Below are 22,514 nucleotides of genomic sequence, written 5' to 3'. Positions count from 1 at the left end.
TGGATTCAATGGCTCTGAGGTCCACTCAGCTTCGACACAGCTGTAGTCAACAAGACCAAGGTGGGCGTCAGACCCAAATGCAGCCATGCCACTGGATCCAACCCTGAGGGTGAAAACACAGCCAGGCCTGAAGAAATTTGATCCATGGGGCCTGAGGGAGGAAGTCAGGGTGATGAAGCACAGGTTCCAGGGACAGATCCTGGACCTGAAGGAATAAGGCCTAAATCAATTGGTGGTTGCAAAAAGGACCTCCTCAGCTACTCAGATTTGAAACTTTGAGACTGCCCACCAACTGAGATGACAAGAGGTGAAGCCACCAATTGGGGACTTAGACGTTTAAATGGCAAAGAACCTGCTAGTCAGAGTCTAGCCAGAGAGACGTGGACCCGGGATGGGAAGGAGAAGAATCTGGGAAAAATACCAGCACAGCAGAGGGAGAGAAGAGGGTAGTTACCCGGCCTAAATAAGCCCCTTTTACCAAAAAGGGACTGGGCATACTGAGTGCAGGAGAGGGAGCCTTACTCAAAGCCGGCACCGAAGATGATCAGCTCCATGATGTCGTAGCTGTCACTGGTGCCGAGATAGCCAGGGAACCTGAAGGTCTTGGGACCTTTGGGTTCAGCAAGCTAGAAGAGGGTCCAGGCCCAGAGACAGAAGTGGACCTCTTAAGGCGAACTGAAGTCTTGTGGAATTGGCTGGTGTTAGTTGAAGCCAGACAACGAAGACCTCAGATCAGATGGTATTCCTGTGCAATTCTAGCAGTTAGGAGGAAGAAAGTGTTAAGGCTCTGGAAGGTTTTGAGTAATTTTATTTTAAAAGGAGGAGGAAGCATTAGCTTTAGCAAAGAGGAAAAAAAAAAAGCCTATCAGATTCAGACTCGTGTATAGACCCATCTCAATTTTAAACCATGATTATAAAATATTTACATCTATAAGATTAAAGAGAATAGCAAAGGTATTGCCAAAACTGATCATTATGGATCAATGTATTTTTGTAGAGAGAGGGCACACATCTGACAATATTAATAGAATGATGATGATCCAGAGGGAAGCAGAATGTAAGAAAATACTTTTGTTATAAGCACAGAATGCAAGAAATGCCTCTGTTGTCTGTGGGTCTTTATGTAGAGAAAGCATTTGGTAGATTAAGCTGGGATTTTACATTCCCTGATACAATAATAAGGTTAATCAGGAGGGTATATGAACGATTAGAGGCAAGAATTAAGTTGAGAGAGTTCCTCACTGCTAAGCGGTGTTTGAGCAGAGGAACCAGGCTGGGGTATCCTTTCTCTCCTTTGTTATTTACTTTATATTTAGAATAAATGACAAAATAATAATAGCATAATTGCTATGGTAATCAAAAAAAAAAAAAAAAAGCTATGTACTCACCGCAATGAAGCATATGTGTTGTCTGTTTCTAGCCTCCTCCAACTAATGGGTTTCAGATTTGACCTCAAATCTGACTGAGGTCACTTTTCAGACTTAGGATCTGCAGCTCAGGTTCCTCCCCTTATCTATAATTCTCTCCAAACCCTACAATATCTGAGAGTGAGTTTGCCCACAGTCCAATGATTCAAATGGCTAAAAAAGGAACACACACAAGGGGAAAAACATAAATGTTAAGGTAGATCAGCCTGGAAAAGAAAAACAGGCAGGATCTGGAGTTGAGGTAGGGAAAGGATCTTTTGGGTTATATCCCACATGTCATACCAGAAGACTACAGAAAATTATTCCATGATATGAAAGGTAAATGGAGGGAGGAAGGCTGAGGAAGAATGCAAATAGACAACACAGATGCCTCATTACGGTATCTTATGATGTCTTTTCCATATGTTCCTCAACTAATGGGACAGAGTCCCCAGCTACTTGAAACCGAGGGTAGACTACATGGAAGGATATTCCTGAGGATGATAGAACTGAATGCCACACTGTTTCTGGAAAAAAACATCCAGCTTGTAATGAGCAATAAATGTATGGGCACTGGACCAAGTTAAGTAGCAGCAGCAAAATCATCTACTGACGTTCTAGAAAATAATGCAGAACAGTTGGAGATAGATCTTGCTGAATGTGGCCTTGGTAAAGCCAAACCTTTATCCTATAAACATGAGAAATAAAATAAGTGAGTCATCTGGCTGAAGTTACTTTTGACACAGATTTACCCAATTTTGCCTTTCAGAAGGAAATAAATAATTTGTCAGATATCCTGAGGGACTTTACTCTGTGAAGACAGAATTTGAGTTGTCTATGCATATGCAACAAGTGAAGCGTGTATTCCCCTCACTACTGAATTTAGGAAAGAAAACTGGCAATTTAATACTGAGCATGGTTTCTGATGCCATCTTTGGTATAAAGGATGCATCTTTGGTATAAAGGAGACACTGGTGTAAAGAGAAACTCCATCTTGACGAAAAATCAGGTATGGTGGCTGAAAAGACAGTGCCTGAAGTCCAGATACCTGAAGTAATCATAACTAGGAAAATGATTTTCCAAGATAGAAATTTCAGATCCACTTTGGCTGTTAGTTCAAATGGGGACCATGTCAAGGCCTGCAAAAGTACCGTAAAACGCCAGGGGAGAATGGAATCCATAACAGAAAAGTATCCTTAAGGGAACACTTTACATAATTTGAGAGAGGCCCAGGAGGAATGATTTTTGGAAATATGTAAGCTGGGGATATAGCAGGCAGCTAAGCTATACTTAGATTGTAGAATAACTGGCGCCACTGTGGAAAACTGAAACTTTTCCATTTGCTCTTCTATATCTTCCTTATTTGAGGCCTTTTGGGAAGATGTCAGAATGTGTAGAACCTGAGAAAAACCATGCAGTGAATGTCAGGGCTTGAATGTCCAGGTGAGGCAGACCATCAGGATTGCAGAGATCATCTGGAATTTGATACAGAACCCAAGGAGTGTGTACATGAGGCCAAAGAAAGGGAAAACACACCTACCAAGGCCAGGAAAAGGGCAATGAGGAAGACCTTACTCTTCCTCTAGAATGCTTTCTGTAGAAACTTTGGTTAATTTGTTGCATCTATGCAGACATTCCGGATTTGTTACGTAAACTAAGTATGCGACAACAGGCCTACACGCTTTGAAAAAATGACATAAAATATACTAAAATAATGATAAACGCGTGTGTTTTTTTGAGGGATGCCAAGGAAGAAGAAGAAATCAAGTGGTGGTAGCACCAGGGCTTACCTTTGAGGAGCTGGTATGGTTCATGGACACAACTTACAAAGAGGCCATTAGGTGCCTAGGCCTCAGTCACAGAGGATCGCGTTTTACACTATTTAGTCCACCGGACTACCGAGTGACCACTAGGAACGTTAATGGGTCTTATGAATATGCTTATCATGGCTGGAAAGATACGGAACATGTATCTACAATTGCCACAGCATATAATTCACTAGAGGTCATCTGTAGTCATGTTTTGAGAGACTCCAAGCCTCCTGTAAACTGTGTCATGGAGAATGACCATCGGGGTAGCAAAAATGATCCCCGTTGTCCTGCGTGCTTAAAAAAGCCCCTCTGTCTGGTGTGTCAGGAAGTCTCTTGGATGAGGAGACCTGTTAAGAATCAGAATCCATTTCAGCTCTCCCTAAAAGCAACCCATAAAAATGAATTGAAGGTAACTTCAGGTCTCAGTTTTGATGAGATGACAGGCTTCTCCACTTACAGAAAAGCTGTAAAGAGAAAGTGTAACATTACTATATTTAGTCCTCCACATAACATGGTGAGAAAGACTTACTTTGGACACCAGGCAGTGACTGACTTTGATATACATCCTAGCAGTTTGAAAAGCTGGTCTGATGAGACTTCTGCTGAGTGCAATGAGTTGTTAGACATGGTGTGTTGTCCCACCTGTGCTGAAGATTTTAAAGACCTGGTAGTCCTCGGTTGTGGACACAGTATCAAAAGAAGCACCGTGAACACTTTTTGGAGTCAAAATACAAGTATCCCCCCCCCCCCTGCCCAAGATGTTTTGAGCAGGAATCTCCCAGGAAGCTCAGAATACAGGAGTCCAGCAGTAGTCTAGATCTAACTGTAGTTCTACGCCAAAATGTAGTGGTATTTTAAAAGGATAATCCCAGTGTTCTAAATTCGAAAGAAATTTAGTTTCTAGGGCTAGTCAGCACTTCTGCTATCAGTAACACCTGCTGTGTCATCTCATCGCCGTTCTCCTCCCTTACCCAAAATGATGCTGTTCCATTTCTGTTTGCATTTTCTCTGTGAAACGTGCAGTTGTTTTCCTTTCTTTCCAGGATATCACACTTGCTTATAAAAGAATTTGTACTGGTTTGTGAAACTTAGAAGTTATGTACCTACCATAACGTTCCATGTTAGTTGTCTTCTCTCGCCTTCTTTCTTGCTGGATGGGTTCGGAGCCGATCCTCGGCTCCGACTCGGCACTTGCTTTAGCTTGAGAACTCCTTTTACCAGCTCGAGGCAACCCTATATCCCATGATGCAAGGCGGAACTATCTCAGATCTCGTTTGGTAGCTAACCTACCCTGCTAAGGACTAACCTAACATATTTAGGAAAAACCCAAGTTCATAATAAAGAGTCCTCGAATGAAGGCTCAGGAGGAAACAACCTGATAGGAATTCTTCAAGATCTGTCCAGGCCAGGGGAAGGAGGGAGGGACGCAAAAAAGAAGGCGAGAGAAGACAACTAACATGGAACGTTATGGTAGGTACATAACTTCTAAATGTTAAGTTGTCAATCTCGCCTTCATTCTTGCTGGATGGGACCGCGTCCCTAGCACCTGTATCCCGGGTGGCTCAATGGAACAGACTCTTGAGAACTGTGGAACCAAAACTGGCCCTGTCTCTGGAGGCCAAGTCTAACTTGTAATGAGAGACAAAGGTATGAGGAGTGGCCCAAGTAGCTGCTGCACAAATGGTATCAATGGGTAGTCTATCCTGAAAGGCTGCAGAAGTGGATAGACTCCTGGTTGAGTGTGCTTTCGGTTTAGAAGGTAGTTGCTTGCCTCTGAGAGAGTACACATAAGAAATGGTGGAAGACAACCACCTGGATAAGGTCACTTTAGACACTGGGAGACCTTTCCTGTTTTCTGCATAGGAGACAAATAATTGGTCCGATTTCCTGAATTGTTTCGTTCTATGCAAATAGTACCTGAGCTGACGATGGACATCCAAAAAATGAAGCTTTTGTTCAGCTCTGTCAGAATAGTTTGGGAAAAAACTGGTAGATCTATGGATTGATTAATATTGGTTTGAGACACAACTTTGGGGAGAAAGGACGGGTTCGTTCTTAAGGATACCCTGTCCTTATGAAAAACCAAGTAAGGGGAACGGATGCAGAGAGCTTGAATCTCGGAAACCCTTCTTGCTGAAGTGACAGCCAGTAAAAATATAGTTTTCCAGGTCAATAATTTCAAAGAACATGAAGCAGACGGTTCGAAGGGAGGTAATATCAAGGATGCCAACATTAAATTAAGATCCCATTGCGGAGGAGGATGCTTTATCGGCGGCTTTAGGAGAAAAACTCCTCTCAGAAAGGCCTTGCATAATCTATGAGACATAATGTTATTATCATGCAAGCCAACATGATACTTGGAAATAGCAGCCAGTTGAACTTTTACTGTAGATGAAGAAGATCCTGACTGAAAAACCTCAGCCAGGAAATCTAAAACAGAATGCACAGGAGCAGTAAAGGGATCAATATTCCTGGAATTTGCCCAAATAGAAAAACGTCGCCACTTGCTAGCATAAACAGTTCTGGTGGACGACTTTAAAGAAGACACTAAGATGTCTCTGACTGAATCAGAGATCATCGGAAGCCTGGCTAGGGAAGGAAGTGGAGCAACCAAGCAGTGAGGTTGAGAGAATGAATGGCCCAGTGCTGTTGACCCGACTGGTGGATCAAGAGATCCGGAACTGGGTCCAGATGCCAGGGCTGCACCAGGAAGTGACGATGCAGAGACGGAAACCAAATTTGTTGAGGCCCGTAAGGGGCAATGAGAATCAACTTGGCCCTCAAAACGGTGGCTTTCTGAATGACTTGTGGAATCAAGGGAAAGGGAGGAAAAGCGTACAGAAGTCCCCGGGGCCAATCCTGGGTTAGAGAGTCTCTCAGGGCTTGGCCTGGTAGGGGAAAGAGGGTGAAAAAATCGGGGCACTTGTTGTTTTGGGGTGTAGCAAAAAGATCGCAACAAGGTGTGCCCCACTTCAGAAAAATCTGGTCCACTGCAGATTGATTGAGAGACCACTCGTGAGGCATGAGAATGGATCTGCTCAGCCTGTCCGCCAAGAGGTTGGACCTGCCGGGGATGTGCGTTGCTATCAGAAACCGATGAGAGGAGATTGCCCATTGCCAAAGTCTGAGAGCTTCTCGACACAACGGATAGGACCTGGTCCCGCCCTGCTTGTTGATGTACCAGACCACGGACATGTTGTCCGTTTGTACTGCAATAGTCCCCGTGGGAAGAAAGTCGTTGAGGGCTTGCAACGTTAAAAGCACCGCTCTCATCTCCAGGACATTTATGTGCAGATGGTATTCTATGGGTTGCCACATCCCGTGGACCATCCTGCCCTGATAATGCCCCCCCCCCCCGATCAGAGAGGCATCCGTAGTAACTGTGGCAACCGGAGGAGGGGGAACAAAAGGTCGGCCCTGATGAAGAAGAGGGGAAGATATCCACCAATTCAGATGAGTCCTGCACGATTGTGTGACTAAGATTTCGTGCCTCATCGGAAGACTGTGGAACGACCACTGAGTGAATAACATCCACTGCAGAAGACACATGTGGAAGCGAGCTAGTGGTAGAAGAACAATGGCCGCAGCCATAAGGTCTAGAACCTTTAGTATCAGCCTGGCTTTGACTTTGCTGCTCTGCAATAAAATCTGAACGTATTTTTAGATGTCCAGAATTCTTTGATCTGTTAGTCTGGCTAACATTTTGACGGTGTTTAATTCTGCGCCTATAAAGGTGATAGATTGGCAAGGCAGCAGAGAAGATTTTTCGAAATTCACTGAAATTCCCAAACTCCTGCATAGCTGCAGAGTGTAGTCTCTGGTCTGAAGAAGCTGACACCTGGTGGTGGCGGAGAGGAGCCAGTCGTCTAAATAAGGAAACACCTGGAATCCTTGACGTCTCAGATGAGCTGTGACCACTGCCATACATTTGGTAAACACTCTGGGGGCTGAAGTGAGGCCAAAGGACAGGGCTCTGAATTGGTAATGACTGGTCCCTAGCCGAAAGCAGAGAAACCTTCTGGAGCGCCTGTGAATCTTTATGTGATAGTACGCGTCCTGAAGGTCTATAGAGCACATCCAGTTGTCCTTGCCCAGAAAGGGCAGAATGGACTGAAGCGTGACCATCCGGAATCTTGCCTTCTTGACAAATCTGTTTATCCTGCTCAGGTCTAATATCGGTCTCCAATCTCCCGTCCTTTTGGGGACCAAAAAGAATCTCGAGTAGACGCCGGATCCTACTTGGTCTGCCGGAATAGTCTGGACGGCTCTTTTTTCTAGGAGCTTTGAAACCTCCTGTTCTGCCAAATCCCTTTGACCGGGTGAGATGTCTGGAAGGGATTGTTGAGGTACGGGATACCTTTCGAGGGGGATTTTGTAACCCTCGGATATGATCGACTGAACCCACATATCTGGTGAAAGGGAATGCCAGGCTACTGGGTACAGCGAAATCCTTCCCCCGACTGCCTCCAAGGGTGGACAGTCGGGCAACACCTCAGGGGTGCTGAAAGGGCTTCTCAGGAAGAGACTCCATGTTGCCCTGGTTCTGAGGACCCCCCCCTGCCTCTAGGGCGGCGTCTATTATTGTTACCCCCTCTGCCTCTGGGGGTAAACTGACCACGTGTGTCCGGTGTAGCTCCTTGGGCTTTGCGGAACCACATCTTCCCTCCTTTCTGACCCTTGGGATATGGTCTAGAAGGGGTGGAAAATTGGACTCCAACGGCAGAAAGAGTTTTACCGTCCTGCTCACACCTGGTCAAGGTATCCTTCACCTGAGGTCCGAACAAAGCCGAACCATCAAAGGGGGTATTGGTGAATGACGCCTTAAAGGGGTCCGCAAAATTACAAAGCCGCATCCAGGCTTGACGTCTAAGAGCCACTCCTGTGCCTGCGGCCCTGCTCGCTCCATCGGCCGCATAGGATATGAGCCGCATGGAGGAGTTGGATAAGGAATTCAGGATTGCTAGCTGTGAGGCAATCTTTTCTTGAGCCCCAACAGCAGAAGGATCCTGGACCACTTCACCTAGTTCCTTGAGAATATCTCTTTGAAGCCTGGTGAAGTGACAAAGGTAGTTCAGCAAATGCATAGCAAAGGTCGCTGAAGAAAACATCCGCTTTCCATACCTGTCCATGGTCCTAGAATCCTTGTTAGGAGGATGGACAGGTACTGAAGGATCCGCAAGTTCCTTCTTAGTGGCGGCCGCCACCACCATAGCATCCACAGAGACGCCCTTGGAAAGAAACTGTTTGTCCGTGGGGGCCGTAATAAACTTGGATGGTCTCCTGGGGACAGGTTCCACAGAATCTGGAGCTGCCCACACCTTTCGAGCCACTACCTGCATAAGTGGGTCGAAAGGCGGAGACACCCAGGAGGTGGAGGGTCGGGATCAAAAAGCCTCCAGGTATACCGACTCATCCTCAGAGGGATCAATGGATGGCCAATTCCCCCTCTGTTTGAGGAGCTCAAGGATGTCTGAAAAGGAGACATCCTCAGAGGGGGATCGTGGGGAACCCTCCGACTCATCTAAGTCGGTATCAGATGTAGTAGACTCAGGGGAGTCTGTGTGTTTCCTCTTACACGTCCTCTTCCGAGGGGGTTCACCTGCAGGATCAGGAGAAACTTCGGAAGAGGAAGATATTCCCAATGGGGAAACCTGGGGCGATGGATCCCTGGGCCTGAGAGCAAGAGGCTGGCAAGAGGTGTCTACAGGCACCGAAGAGGGAGGAGCTAGAGGGATGGACCGCTGACCTGGCTCAGGAGCTAGGACACTCCTCATCACCTCAAAGGCTCCCCTCCCCGGGATACCAGAATATTCCCGTTCAGAGGAAATAGGAATTCCCGGCTCCACTGAGAGGGAAGGCTCCGAGGCCGATGTCGGTGCCGAGCTTACCAAAGCCGAAGCCCCGAGAGGGAGAACGGGGTCGGACAAGGGTCCGATGCCACTAGCCCCCTCGGAGCCGACCAGGGAAACTCGACGACCGGATCCCTCCAAGGAAGGTCTCAAGGAGGAGATCGGAGCCGAAGACGACGGAGCCGAAGGATGTATCGGCTCCGGCGCCGAAACAGTCGCTGTCCCGAGAAGCTCCGGCTCCGAACTCTGGTGGGGAGTCGGAGGAGGAAGTTCAAGGGGTGAAGCAATAGCCGAAGTCTGCTGAGACGGGCTATGGAGCATTTGGGCCAGTGCCTGCGACTAACAGCCTGCTTACCACCCTCTCTAAATCGTGGTCAGACAGCCTGGAAGATCTCGAAGATCGGCTCAGATGACTCCGCTCCGACAAAAGAGGAGACCCCGGAGCCGAGTGGATCGATTCCAAAGACGGGGACCGAGATCTCTTCTTGGAGGAAGTCATCGGAGCAGACGTCCTATGGGTTCCAGATGGAGCCGAAGGCTTCTCGGCTCCGATACTGGATACTGTGTCGGCTCCAGCCGAAGCCGACAAGGCAACAGCAGATTGGGTGTTGGAACCGACCCTAGCTGAGAAGGAGAAAGATCGGCTCCGGCCGGAGCCGATCTCGACTCCGAAGGAGTCAGAGCCACTGGGGGAGGCTTGGAAGCTGTAGCCTGACCCCTGGATGGCTTGGAAGGCTTACTGGACCCAGGTTTAGTGGGTGAACCTTCCGGCTTTAGCAAGCCACGGAGGATTAACTTGTTCCTCCTTTCCTGCAGGACTCGCTGGCTAAAAGAGTGACACAAAGCACAGGAGTCCTGCAGGTGTAAAGGCCCCAGGCAGTAAACACATGAAGTGTGACAGTCTGTCAGAGACATTTTCTGACAGCATGAGTCACACTTCTTGAAGCCCGAGACCTTTACCTCTTTAGACATAGTCTAAGGAAAAAGAGTAATAAAATACTCACACAGACACACGCACACCAAAAACAGTCACACAAATTAATCCCCAAACACAGACACACAGATAGGGATTAATAAGGAAGGCCTAGGCCTAACTGAAAATTTTTAAAACTTTTTATAAAGTAAAAAATTTTTCTATAAGGGGAATAGGGTGATTAAATGTGACACTATACACTAAAAATAGGTAAAAAGGGGAAGATAAACCCTGATAAAAGCTGTTTGAAAACTCAAACTTACCTCAGCTGGCAAAAAAGGAGACCTCTTTGCAAAGCGGCAAACGAGATCTGAGGTAGTTCCGCCTTGCATCATGGGATATAGGGTTGCCTCGAGCTGGTAAAAGGAGTTCTCAAGCTAAAGCAAGTGCCGAGTCGGAGCCGAGGATCTCTGAAGTACAGGCCAACACTAAGGGACTCTGGATAACAAAGTTTGCAGATGACTGCAAACTGGGAGCCATTACTGAATCCCCAAATGATGTGGATACTCTACAAAAGGGTCTTACAGAAACAGATGCTTGGTGCCAGAGCCATGGGCTCAAGCTCAATGCCAAGAAATGTATAGTTATCCCCTTTGGGAAAAAACATGTATCCGTGAATTATCAAATAGGTGGCAGTACACTAAACACCGAAAGTTTGATAAGAGACTTAGGGACACAGGTGGACAGTGGTCTCACCTTCGATAACCACATCGCCACAACAGTCAGGAAATCCTTCTATGTGGCACACCTCATCACTAAGGGCTTTTCATCCAGAAAAAAGGAGGTCATTGTCCCACTATACTCATCCCTCATTAGACCCATTATAGAATACAATGCTCCGTTTGGTATGTACCTCTCAAGACATCTGCAATAACTGGAAAGGCCACAGAAATACCTCACTAAAAAATCACAGGCCTAAAGCAGATGCCCTACGCTGACCGCCTTAAAAAACTCCAGCTATACTCTGTCGCATATCGTCTAATCAGAGGCGATCTTTGCTTAACATACAAGGCCATGTCAAACCCAGAGCTGTTGGACATGCTACACTTAAAGAAATCCCAATCCCTCAGAGCCACACGCTCCAGGGATCTAAACCTTGTCATCACAATAAACAAAACATGCTGGAGAGATAGGTTCCTGACCCAGAGACTCCCCAGACTCTGGAATAGATTGCCCATACATGTCAAGCAGAGTGCCTCTTTGGTCCTCTTCAAAAGGAACCTTGACGATTGGATGGGAGAAAGGAAATTCACCCCGGGGATCACGTCAGGGGTCCAGGGAAGAAAATAGTGTGGAAAGAAATAGCCAGGGAATTGTTATGGCTAGGCTTGTATAGGCCCTAGGGCTGATAGCCTAGTACCAACCTATGAACCCTTGTTCTGTGGATTTGGGTAAAAGGTACGCAAGTGAATGGTTTGGTTGAGGGCCACACTGGACACCACCTTAGGCATAAATGTAGGGTTTGTCCTCAGAGAAACCCTGTCTGGGTGAAAATTGATGAAAGGTTCCACAGCCATGAGTGCTTGTAACTCCGAGACTCGCCTTGCAGAGGTTATGGCTAGGAGCAGAGCTGTTTTCCAGGATAAGAATTTTATATCTGCTGTTGATGCTGGCTTGAAAGGAGGCAGTGTGAGTTTTTCCAAAACTTAATTGAGGTCCCAGGCCGGAATTGGTGCTCTCCTTAGAGGCCTAATGTTTTTGGCCCCTCTGAGGTACTGCCTTATTAAAGGATGAGAAAAGATAGGTGGGTTCCGTATTGTAATGTGCAGAAATGGCAGAGGCATGAATCTTAATTGATGAGAAAGAAAGGCCTTTGTTCAGCATCTCAGTTAGGTATTGTAAAATCTGAGGAATATTTGGTACAGACGTGTCAATGCCTTGTTCCTGGATCCAAGCACAGAATCTCTTCCATTTTTCTACATAAGATTTTCTGGTACTGGGCCTCCTGGCCTCCAAGATAACATCCATAACAGCTTTTGAAAGAGGAGCGTACTGAATGGCTACATTATCCGCCATGCTGCCAGATTTAAGGTCCTGAGTTGGCTGTGCAGGATCTGATTGTTTTGTTGGGTCAGCAAGTGAGATGTCTGAGGCAATATCCATGCTGGACCTTGAGACAAGCTCTTTAGGATTGGGTACCAGTGTTGGCGTGGCTAGTCTGGTGCAATCAGAATCATTTTTGGCTTCTCGTCTGACCTTTAGGAGTACTCTGGGAAGGAGAGGCAGGGGGGGGGGGAAGCATATACTGTTAGATTTTTCCAGCTGAATGATAGGGTGTCCACTTTCCATGCTTGCTTGTGGTAAATCCTTGTGCAAAATCTCTGCAATTGACAGTTGTGAGGGGAGGCAAATAGATCTATGTCTGGGCATCCCCATTTCCTTATTATCATGCTGAAGACTTGTGGATCCAGTTTCCATTCGTGGGGATCCATGAGGTTTCTGCTTAGTTCGTCTGCCAGAGTATTTGTTTTTCCTGGCAGGAACTGTGCTTGCAGGTGAACTTGAAAAGCCAATGCTGTGTCCCATAAGGTCATGGCTTGTCTGCAGAGGGGGTAGGAATGTGTACCTCCCTGCTTGTTTATGTACCACATGACCGTAGTGTTGTCTGTCTTTATCAGTAACTGTCCTGGATGAAGCAGGTCATTGAAAGCTGTCAGGGCATTTTGAACAGCTAGCAATTCTTTTTGATTGATGTGAAGATGCATCTGGTTTGCAGGCCATGTGCCTTGAATACATTTTCCTGCCATATGGGCCCCCCAGGCATAATCTGATGCATCCGTTGTCAGTGTCTGTCTGGCTGTGGGTAAACTGAATGGCAGACCCTTGTTGTGGTGACAAGCTTCTGCCCACCATTGAAACTCCTGTTGTAGGCAGGGAATGAGTGCAATTACTGTCTCCAGGCTGTGGCAATGCTGAGTCCAAACACTTTTCAGATACCATTGTAGTTTCCTCATATGCAGTCTGGCATACGGAATTAGTAGAACGCAGGATGCCATGAAACCCAAGGCCTGCAGGATTTTCCTTGCGGATAAGTGGGTTTTTGTTGCCAATTTCTTGAAGTAAGTAGTCAGTTGTTTTTGCTTGTCTAGCGTGAGATAAGCCAGCTGGGAAGTTGTATTTAAGCTTGCACACAGGAATATTATCTCTTGAGAGGGCACTAGTTTTGATTTATTTTCGTTTACTGTGTACCCTAGGCCAATTAGTAATCTTTTTACAAACGCCAGATGCTTTAGAAGACTGTCTTTGTTCTCTGCTTGAATTAGGCAGTTGTCCAAGTAGGGATATATTTGAATTCCTTTTTGTCTGCAAAACAAAATTACTGGTGCCAGGCATTTTGTAAAGACCCTGGGCGCAGTAGATAAGCCAAAGGGCAGTGCAGAGGATTGGTAATGAATTGAGCCAGCTATGAATCTGAGGTATCTTCTGCAAGATTGTCTGATTGGGACATGCAGGTATGCCTCTTTTAGGTCCAAAGTTACGAGCCAAGCCCTCTTGCCCAGCATGGGCAGTAGCTGCTGTAGAGTCAACATCTTGAATTTTGGAACTTCCAGAAACGTATTTAGTATAGACAGGTCCAGAACTGGTCTCCAGGTTTTGTCCTTCTTGGGTACTAGGGAAAGTCTGGAGTAAAATCCTTGCCCCTGCTCTTGTTGTGGTTCTTGCTGAATGGCCCTCATGCCCATGAGGGCTGTAATTTGTTTTTGTGCCTCTGCCCATTGATTGTGTGGCAGGTCTGGCATGCCCTTTGACCTTGGTAGAGTGTGAAAATGGAACCTGTAACCTTGGGACACTATGTTCAGGACCTATTTGTCTTGGGTAACCATTTGCCAATTTGATGAAAAAAGTGCTAGATTTCCCCCTAAGGGGGCTGTCAAAAGAAAACTGCTTGGAACTGGTAGAGTAAAGTCATTGGGACTGTTTCCTGCAAGGTTGTGATTTGTCTTCTCCGCTTTTGGAGGTAGGAGCACCCCATTGTTTAGGCCTGGATGAGCCTTGGGGCTGAGATCGGCGTCTGGGACGCCTGTATCTGCCTCTTTGTGGTCTGTCTGAGACTGGAAAGGACCAATTTTTAGAAGGCCAGTTCCTGCTAAACCTGGGTGGCTGTACCTGTTAGAAATCCTTGACTGTCTGCATGGATTTTGCTTTAGCCTCCATTTTTTTCAACACCTCTTCTGCTTTAGTACCAAACGAAGTATCAAGCTGTACCGGTGCATCTAATAATTTTGCTTTAACATGATCACGCAGATTCTGTTCCTTTAACCAAGCATGCCTTCTAATAACAGAACCTGTAACAGCGGCCCTGCAAAAGGCCACCAGTGAATCATAACCACATTGCAAATTATGCTTTCCCACTTGTTCAGTTGCATGCAATAAATCCTGTAATTCCTTGTTCTCTGAACATTCAGTATTTGTCAACATTTTCTGTTTAAGTAGTGACATTAAATATTGCTGATATTTAAGCATATGAAATTGACAATTTAAAGCCCTTACAGCCAAGGTAGCAGAAGTGTAAACTTTTCTCCCCCATCTGTCTAGAGCCCTAGAATCCCTATCAGAGGGGACAGGGTTTTTTGCAGTGGAAGCTTTAACCCCCTTGGGACCCTGAGATATAGTTTCTGGGTCAGCAGCGGGGTTTTTGTATAGGAATTTATGAGAATCCGGGACCCTGTAGTATCTGTCTGGCTTAGCAGGTGCAGGGAGTAAAGGGTCAGGGGACAGACCGGACTCTGAAAATACATAATCTACAATGTCTAGAACAGGTGGAACAGCAAGGGGTCTGTGCTGAGGAAGAAGCAGAAAGTCTTTGAGCCTTTTCTTAGATTCAGAATAATCTTGGCTTTCCCAGTGGAAATACTCCCTCATAGTATGCAGTGTTTCCCCAAAAGAATAGTCCTCAGGAGGAGAGGCTGAAGGAATGGATTCTTCAGCATCAGAATCCTCATAGGGAAGCATGGAGTAATCCTGTTCAGAAGAGGAATCAGAAGAAATAGATACCCGATCAGAAGAATCATACTCTGTCTCTTGCTAGGCTTCTTATCAGGAGGGGGATGGGAGCCCCTGATCAAAGTAATTAGGTCTTTGGCCATTTTGAGCATCTGTATTTTAGGCATGGAAGTCTGAGTGGGAGAATGCTGTACTTGTTTCTTTGTCTTTAGAGCTGCTTAGTCTTTGAAGCTGAAGATGGCTTAACATATAGTTGTGTAGGTCTGAAGACACCCTCAGAAGCCGATGCCTGCTCAGTGGCTCCGGACCCATCTGAGAGAATGATTTCCGAGTGTCCAATACTTTGAGTTTCCAGAGGCCCAGTCGGCTCCACGTGGGAGTCGGTAGCGGCCTGTGGCTCTGAGGTAGCGGGTGCCAGGGGCTGTGAAAGTGCCTCACTGAGAACCGGCGACTGGCCTAGAAGAGGCTTCGTCGTCGGTTTTGGACCTCGGATGCCTGTCCTTGTCCTTGCGTTTTTTGTAAACTCCGGTTGTCGGCTGTTCCGACGGCATTATATAATTAAATCTTCGGCCAAAGTAATGAAATGCAAAATCGAACAGACGCTTGATAGTGCGTTGGTTAAATCTAGCACAAAACCGACAGCTAGTAACGTTGTGATCAGGGCCTAGGCAAGGAATACAGTAAGAGTGAAAATCCTTATGAGGTATTTGCTTCCCACAAGAAATACAATTGTTAACTTTTTCTGACATCGGTCTGGAGCAAGAAAAAAGTTTCCCCAATGGGGTACTTAGCTTTAATGAAGACTTCAGTTCTGAAATTCAGATTTGAAAATCTCATGAGTCGGCAGACCGGCATTTGCGAACTGCTTTTGCTTCGGGCGCCGCGCGGCAAGAAAGACTTAAGAAAATGGCGTTGGCTGCATCTTTTATACCCCCTGGCGCACTGACGTCAGGGAAGAGGCGACAGCAACCGATGCCAGACCTAGACTTTGGAATTCTGGCCGACTGAGGGTAGCCTGCCAGCAGGATAACCCCAAGAGTAATGACTGCAACAGTGAAACACGATGAACATTACGTGTTATCTAGAGTGCAAGACTAAACTATTTTATCTAACAGCAAGCTAGAAAATTAATTCAGATTAAGTAAATCAGTAGAACAATGAGAGGCAAAATGCAGTTTTCCAATACAAACACAAGGAAAGGCAAGTAAATAATTCATTATCAACAGCAGTATAGAAAGGGAGAAGCTTATTAAACTCCTCACCAGGTTTAAAAAGCACATCAACAAAAGGGAGGGTAGATGAGAAACACTAGCACAGAATCGTCAGCAGTGTTTTAGTTTATGCAGGCTTGAAATCGTTTCAGCAAAAGACAAAGGGACAGAAATGCACTGTGTATTTAAGTATCACTCAAGAGACAATTAACCAATGAAAAAACGTGAAATGTACAGCCTACATAGGTTCATAGGTTGGTACTGGGCTATCTGCTGGAAGGCATATATTAGCCCAGCCATGTTGTGCAGTATTCACCGCCCCTTTAGTAGTTCCCTAGACCCTTGTACTAGCAGCTAGTACCCTTGGCCCCTATCTAGTAGTGCTGTTGGTGTGATCCCCAGTGTGAACTTTCTGTTACCCATCCACTCATGAAGGTTCCTCTTGAAGAGTGATAGTGAGGGGCTCTGTCTTATGTAGATCGGGACCCTGTTCCATAGTAAGGGAAGTCTCTACGAAGGGAATCTATCCCTCCAGCATGTTCTATTCATTGTTGTGTTGAGGTTGATATCCCTAGAGAGTGTAGCTCAAGTAGATTTGGTTTTGCTAAGATGGAGCATGTTCAACAATTCTGGGTTGGACATGGCTCTGTACGTTAGACCGAGATCGCCTCTGAGAAACCGGTATGCAACAGAGAACAGTCCTTAGCTTTTTCAATCGTGCTGCATAGGGCAACTGTTTGAGGCCAGTAATCCTCTTGGTTAGGTACCTCTGTGGTCTCTCCAGCTGCTGGAGATGTCTAGCCAGGTACATTCCAATTGGTGCATTGTACTCAATAATGGGTATGATGAGGGAAGAGTAGAGGGGCACCATTACATCCTTAGATCTTGATGCGAACCCTTTCGTGATCAGATGGGTCACATAGAAGGATTTTCTAACCACTTTGGCAACATGGTTAAAGGAAAGCTGACTATCTACTTGGGTCCCTAGATCCCTTATTTCTTCTTCAGATTTCAGGGGATTACCTCCTATGTTATAGTTTGCGGGTACTCTGTTTTTTCCAAATGGGATTACTACGCATTTTTTTGCATTTAGCTTGAGACCACGGCTTTGACACCATGCATCAGTTTCATTTAGGCCCTTCTGGAGGATCTCCATGTCGGCCGGAGACTCTATTATAGCACCCAGTTTGCAGTCGTCCGCAAACTTGGTCAGCCACAGCACTTCCGTGCTTGCCTGTACTTCTGAGAAGTATATGCCAAACAGGAGGGGCCCCAGGACAGAGCCCTGAGGCACACCACTCGTTACTGGTCTGGATTCGGACATAACTTGTGTCTACCTCTGATAAAGAACAAAATCACCAGGCCAAGAAGATTTCTTAAAACAGAAAACAAAATGGAGTAGGTAAAATAAAAAGCAGCCCTATCAGTCACTGCTGTTCATGTGCAAGTATATCAACCCCCTGCCTAATTTAGTAAATATGTTTAAAAAATGACTTCAATCAGACAAAACTTCTGAAGTCTCAACTTCAGGAATGGGATGGAGGAGCAGCTCAGGAAGCTTAATAGCTTATTCAACTACCCCAGTATGCTGTTGGCTATCTCTGTTAGTGGTCCATTGCAAGAGATGCACAATGAACTATATAAACAGAAGTAGAAGTGTGCCCCTACTCTGTCTCTGTGATGAGGTCCTCAGAGTTCCCTTCCCTGCCAGGACACAGAGGAATATACAAACAGAGCACGAGAGAAATCTTTAGTTCCAGGACAGACCAGCCAATATTGAGTGGGGTCATGTATGCAATGAATGAATGCTGAAGTCTAGCAGACACCACTGATGGCTAGGGAAGAGGCTTTAACAAGGATTAATGCTGGCAACAAGCCATATTCTCAAAGGGTGTGTTCCCACACTTGGGAGGACAGGTTCCAAAAGAAGAATAGCTGACATACATTTATGATACGAGTCTACTTTTCAGGCAGTACTGGTGCATAAGGATCTAGCAGACCTTGTTCAACACAGCCTAGCGAGCCTTGCTGGAAATGAAAGGGGGGGGGGGGGCTAGGGGAAATAATTATCAATCACCGGTACTACTATGAGGCCCAAGCTGTGGAACTTGACAGATTACTCCATGTATCCACTTAAGTCAGTTACTGTGGGGGTGCATGTCTTGCAGGCCTCTCCATCAGCTGACAGCAAGTGTGAATTTGACCCTTCCCTAGTCAAGAAAGAGATGACAGCATGAAAAGCCCTAGAGGGTTGACTTACCTGGGAGCAGTGGGTGACTTGATGTCTAACCTTTTGCTTTGCTGATACTCCTAGGTTCATGCAATAGACCTTTTCTGTCAATACCTATGCTATGCAACCCCAACCACCAACATTCCTGTTAGACGTCTGGTTGGCATCACATTTCCCTCTGTGCTGACCCTAGTCAGGCTGGAATGTTGAAGATTATACCATAATTCATGCTATGCATTTCAGCAAGATAAAAAAGACAAGTGTCAAAGTGAATTCTTCTGACTTGTGACCTGGTGACAGCAAAAACACTTATAATGCTTTAGTGGCCTACGCATCAAATATGGAAACGTCTCCAATGTAAGCCTATGCATCAAATATGGAAACTTCTCAAATGTAAAGTAATGACTGAGAGTCAAAGTTTGTGAGTGGCAAGAAAGAACTAAAAAGCACAGCTACTAAAGATATGCACTTAGACAAGCAAAACACAACATGGTATGCATCAGAAGGAGAAGCACATGTCCCCTGGTAAAGGGAAAAAAAGAAAAATACTGTTCATATGACAATAAAAGAAAAGGAATTTCCAACAGTTAGCCACTGCAGATGGTCCACACTGAAATTACACAGATTCCTACACTTTACACACACGTTGGAACAGATATTTGACACCCAGTATAGATATAAAGTACAAAAGAAAGTCCAAATGGTAAAGTCCCAAACTTGTACCCGAGACTTCACAAACTACCAATGGATGAGATGAATCAACAATGCACCTTCAACATTTCTACTGCTTTGTGCCATAACTATCCTACAACACTGTTAAATGTCTGTAAACATAACTTGATTACCTGTACACTTGCTTCTGTCTTGAGGGTCAGGTACTGGTTCAAAAAGGTCTGTGAACAGCTCACTTACCTGGACAAAAATGTAAACAAATGTCGATGGCACAAAACCAGTCTCCCTGACTAAGGGAATGCTAAACTATGAACAAACATTCTAAACTTTTGTACTGGATATAAGCACTCAGATCTTTCACTACCAAATCTGAATGCAAGTCACCCCCCCCCCCTTTTGTGAGGATAAGAAAATACCATGAGTAACCTCTGTTCACTGACAGGGGGAACTGGTTCTATGGTGTGCTCTGTCAAGACAGCCAGAACTTCCTATCAAAGTTGGTCTATCAGAGGTAGATGAAAATTTCAATTTTAATATGAATTCCAGTATGAATTCCAATATATGTCCTAGCTCCATGAGCTGACACCTAGTGATCCAAAATGACTAAACTACATGCCGAAACATGGATGGCAAATCTTCCAAGTCTTATATCTGTGTAGGACAACCAGGTCACCAAATAAACGTCAGTGTCAGCAAATGATCTGGGGTGCGTCTCCTCAAATGCTGCTCAAGTTTTCTAGTGAAGTTTGGCCTGACATCTCCAAGGTTTGAAAGACTGCTTCTGTTTTAGAAGTCATTTTCTGGAAAGGGTAGCAGCTTGGCTTCTTCCTCTTGTACAGCTACTGGAGAATCAATTTTCTGTCCATTTCCTTGGAGTCAACTGTAACCTCTAGCTTCTTTTCCAAACAATTTGGTGTCAGCAAAGGGAACACATCAACACTGTGGCTGTCACCTCCGCAGAAAGTCCAAAGACAATTAAATATCCTTCCTCAATGACACTGCAGTCTTGGCCTGTGTGCCTTGTTTATCAAAGAGAGACATCAGGGACTGTGGCAAATCATCCCAAAATTCATCCAGGCTTCTGAGCAGCTTTATTTTGGTCTCTTAGTAAGAGAGAGATTCGGCCATTTTCTATGAATTAGACTGGCAAAATTTCCCACACCTGATGAGGCGAGCATTACGGTTGGCAATAAAGATCCAGGAGTGATACAGTACAATAACCTTTCCCAAAATACCAAATTTAATGAGAATCTGTTACTGGGAAGAAGTGCTCTGAGGTGGTACGGTGCACTCTTGATATTCGGGGACAACCACGGTTATCGTCAGCCAGGGAATTTATATGTTCCACACACAAGTATACCTCCTGAAGATTGCTGGCCTCTCACAGTGCCATGGAGACTAATGGTGAAACACAAAGATCATTTTTTTTCAGAGACAAAAATCTCCACTAGGTCCAATGATGGTAAACAACATAAAACTCTAAGCCCATTACTTGACATTTCTAGAAAAATAAAGGAGTATGCAAAGCAGATACATTTCAGAGTGACTAGATCATTCCACCTCAACTGAGACTGTATATCTGATCCTATGGCAACATCTCACCTATTAGATGATGTATGGGGAAGACCGCCTACCTTAGTCGCTGAATCTATGAGGCCTTCTCTCTGGTTTCACTACTCGGCTGAAGAAAGGTTTCTGGTTCATTACCTTCTTCAAACAGGATGCAGTACATAGCAAATAAAGGAATGCAACAGCAAGAACTTAAAAACTATTAAACACCTAACTCTGTTCTTAAAACTGAGGAGACAGAAATGAGTGAGGGAAAGTGAACTCTTTCACTTCAGGGAAGTCATTTGATATACTCGAGAAAATATTGCAGACAGGAGTGAATACTAGGGTTCACTGAAGGATGCTGGACATGAGATTCCCTGGTAGGGGAGGACAGATACATGTGAGAATATCCCTAAAAACTTACTACCACCCCATGTGTCTGTGTGCATGAGTGAAAGAGAAACAGGGACCGAGAAAGAGAGAAGGGGCAGTTACATGTCTCCATATGAGCAGAATATCTGCAATATGAGGGAGATCTACAGTGGAATCAAACAGTTGAAGCAGGGAATGACGCATCTAAGGCATTATTCTTGGTATGGAAATTATAGCAGATGTATAAAAATCTTGCAAGATGCACACCAAAGCAGAATCAAAAGCTTGGAGACAGCTAAATCAGGAAGAATAAAAAAGACAAAAGTTCAAAAGGCACAACATTCTGACATAACTTTAATACATAATTTATGTACTAATCAGTTGCAGTGAACTTCTAACAGCTAGGTTTGTGTATTAAGCTGCACAAATACTTCATTACTTTTTGGATTAAAGAAAGATAACTAAACAGACAAAATATTTAATACAACGCTTTGTCTTCTGGGAGCATAAAGGATTAAGTGATTTGCTCAAAGCTGCACATATACATATGCCTCAAAGAATTCATACCCAGGTCTCTAGTTTGCAGAAATGCAACCTGGGCTTCAGTGCGCCTTTTTAAACAAGTATTATAACCTTACAGGGTAATATCCAACATCTGTGAAACAATGTCCTGCTTGATATCCTACCTTGTGTCGCTTGTACATTCAAATGTGTAGAGCATTTTTCCTCTGCAGTGGAGCTGTGATAGCCAATAAGACAGGAAAAATTGTGCATGAAATGTTCCATCGAAGTAACCACTATGCCATTAGCTGAATAATTGGAAAATGTCTCAACATTTCGCTCTAAAAGAGAATGAATGAATAAATCAATACATAAATAGTTTTATTGACATTACCTCTACCACTTGCAAATTGGAATGGCATGCTAAGCCAAGGTGGATTTCCAGACATGATCTGTGCAAACAAAGAGAAGTCAACATCTTCCTTCATTATTACATTAAACATGCTTTCCTCATACACAGGTAAAATGGTATGCATGATTATCCTAGGGAAAGCAGGAAAAGTAGGCAAAAGACTATTCCAACACAATACTACAGCTGACCATTTCTGCTAAAAGACTAAAGTTCTCTATACAAACAGGAAATAACAGAAGTCTAGAGGGTATTAAAAAATGGGCACTTCAGCTACTAAACGATTCTGGTCCATGTCTGCAGCTGTGAATGAGAGAGACGTCCTTTAAGAAAGTAGCTGTACTACACTTTCTACAAACTAACATTCTGGCATTAGATGAGGATCATCTCACCCGTTTTCTATTTTCATTTATCTACCTAGAGGGAAAGCTGCAAATCATACTTAAATCAGGAGTGAGTTCCCAATTCACCTATGTGAAAAAGATCCTTCTCTCTTTTTTTTATACATTCTTGAAATCCATCACAGTTTCGACCCATTAACCTCTTTAGCAAGAATGCTCCAATCACTACATGTGTATGTGTTTA

At 44.8% G+C, this 22,514-nt stretch overlaps 1 protein-coding gene across 6 annotated transcripts in view; it reads right to left on the bottom strand.

Moving 5' to 3' along the window:
• The window catches only part of TASOR (transcription activation suppressor), a 2,736,533-nt gene that overhangs the window by 500,794 nt on the left and 2,213,225 nt on the right, over positions 1-22,514 (bottom strand). For all 6 annotated transcript variants that reach the window (XM_044078696.1, XM_044078698.1, XM_044078701.1 and 3 more), the window contains exon 22: positions 21,706-21,861. In XM_044078696.1, coding sequence (XP_043934631.1) covers positions 21,706-21,861 — 156 coding nt within the window. The remainder of the gene's footprint in view (positions 1-21,705; positions 21,862-22,514) is intronic.

This window comes from Protopterus annectens, chromosome 7.part1, assembly GCF_019279795.1.
Source record: "Protopterus annectens isolate FY-2018-M chromosome 7.part1, PAN1.0, whole genome shotgun sequence".
NCBI lineage: Eukaryota > Metazoa > Chordata > Ceratodontiformes > Protopteridae > Protopterus > Protopterus annectens.
This window is presented reverse-complemented; position numbering and strand designations above follow the sequence as displayed.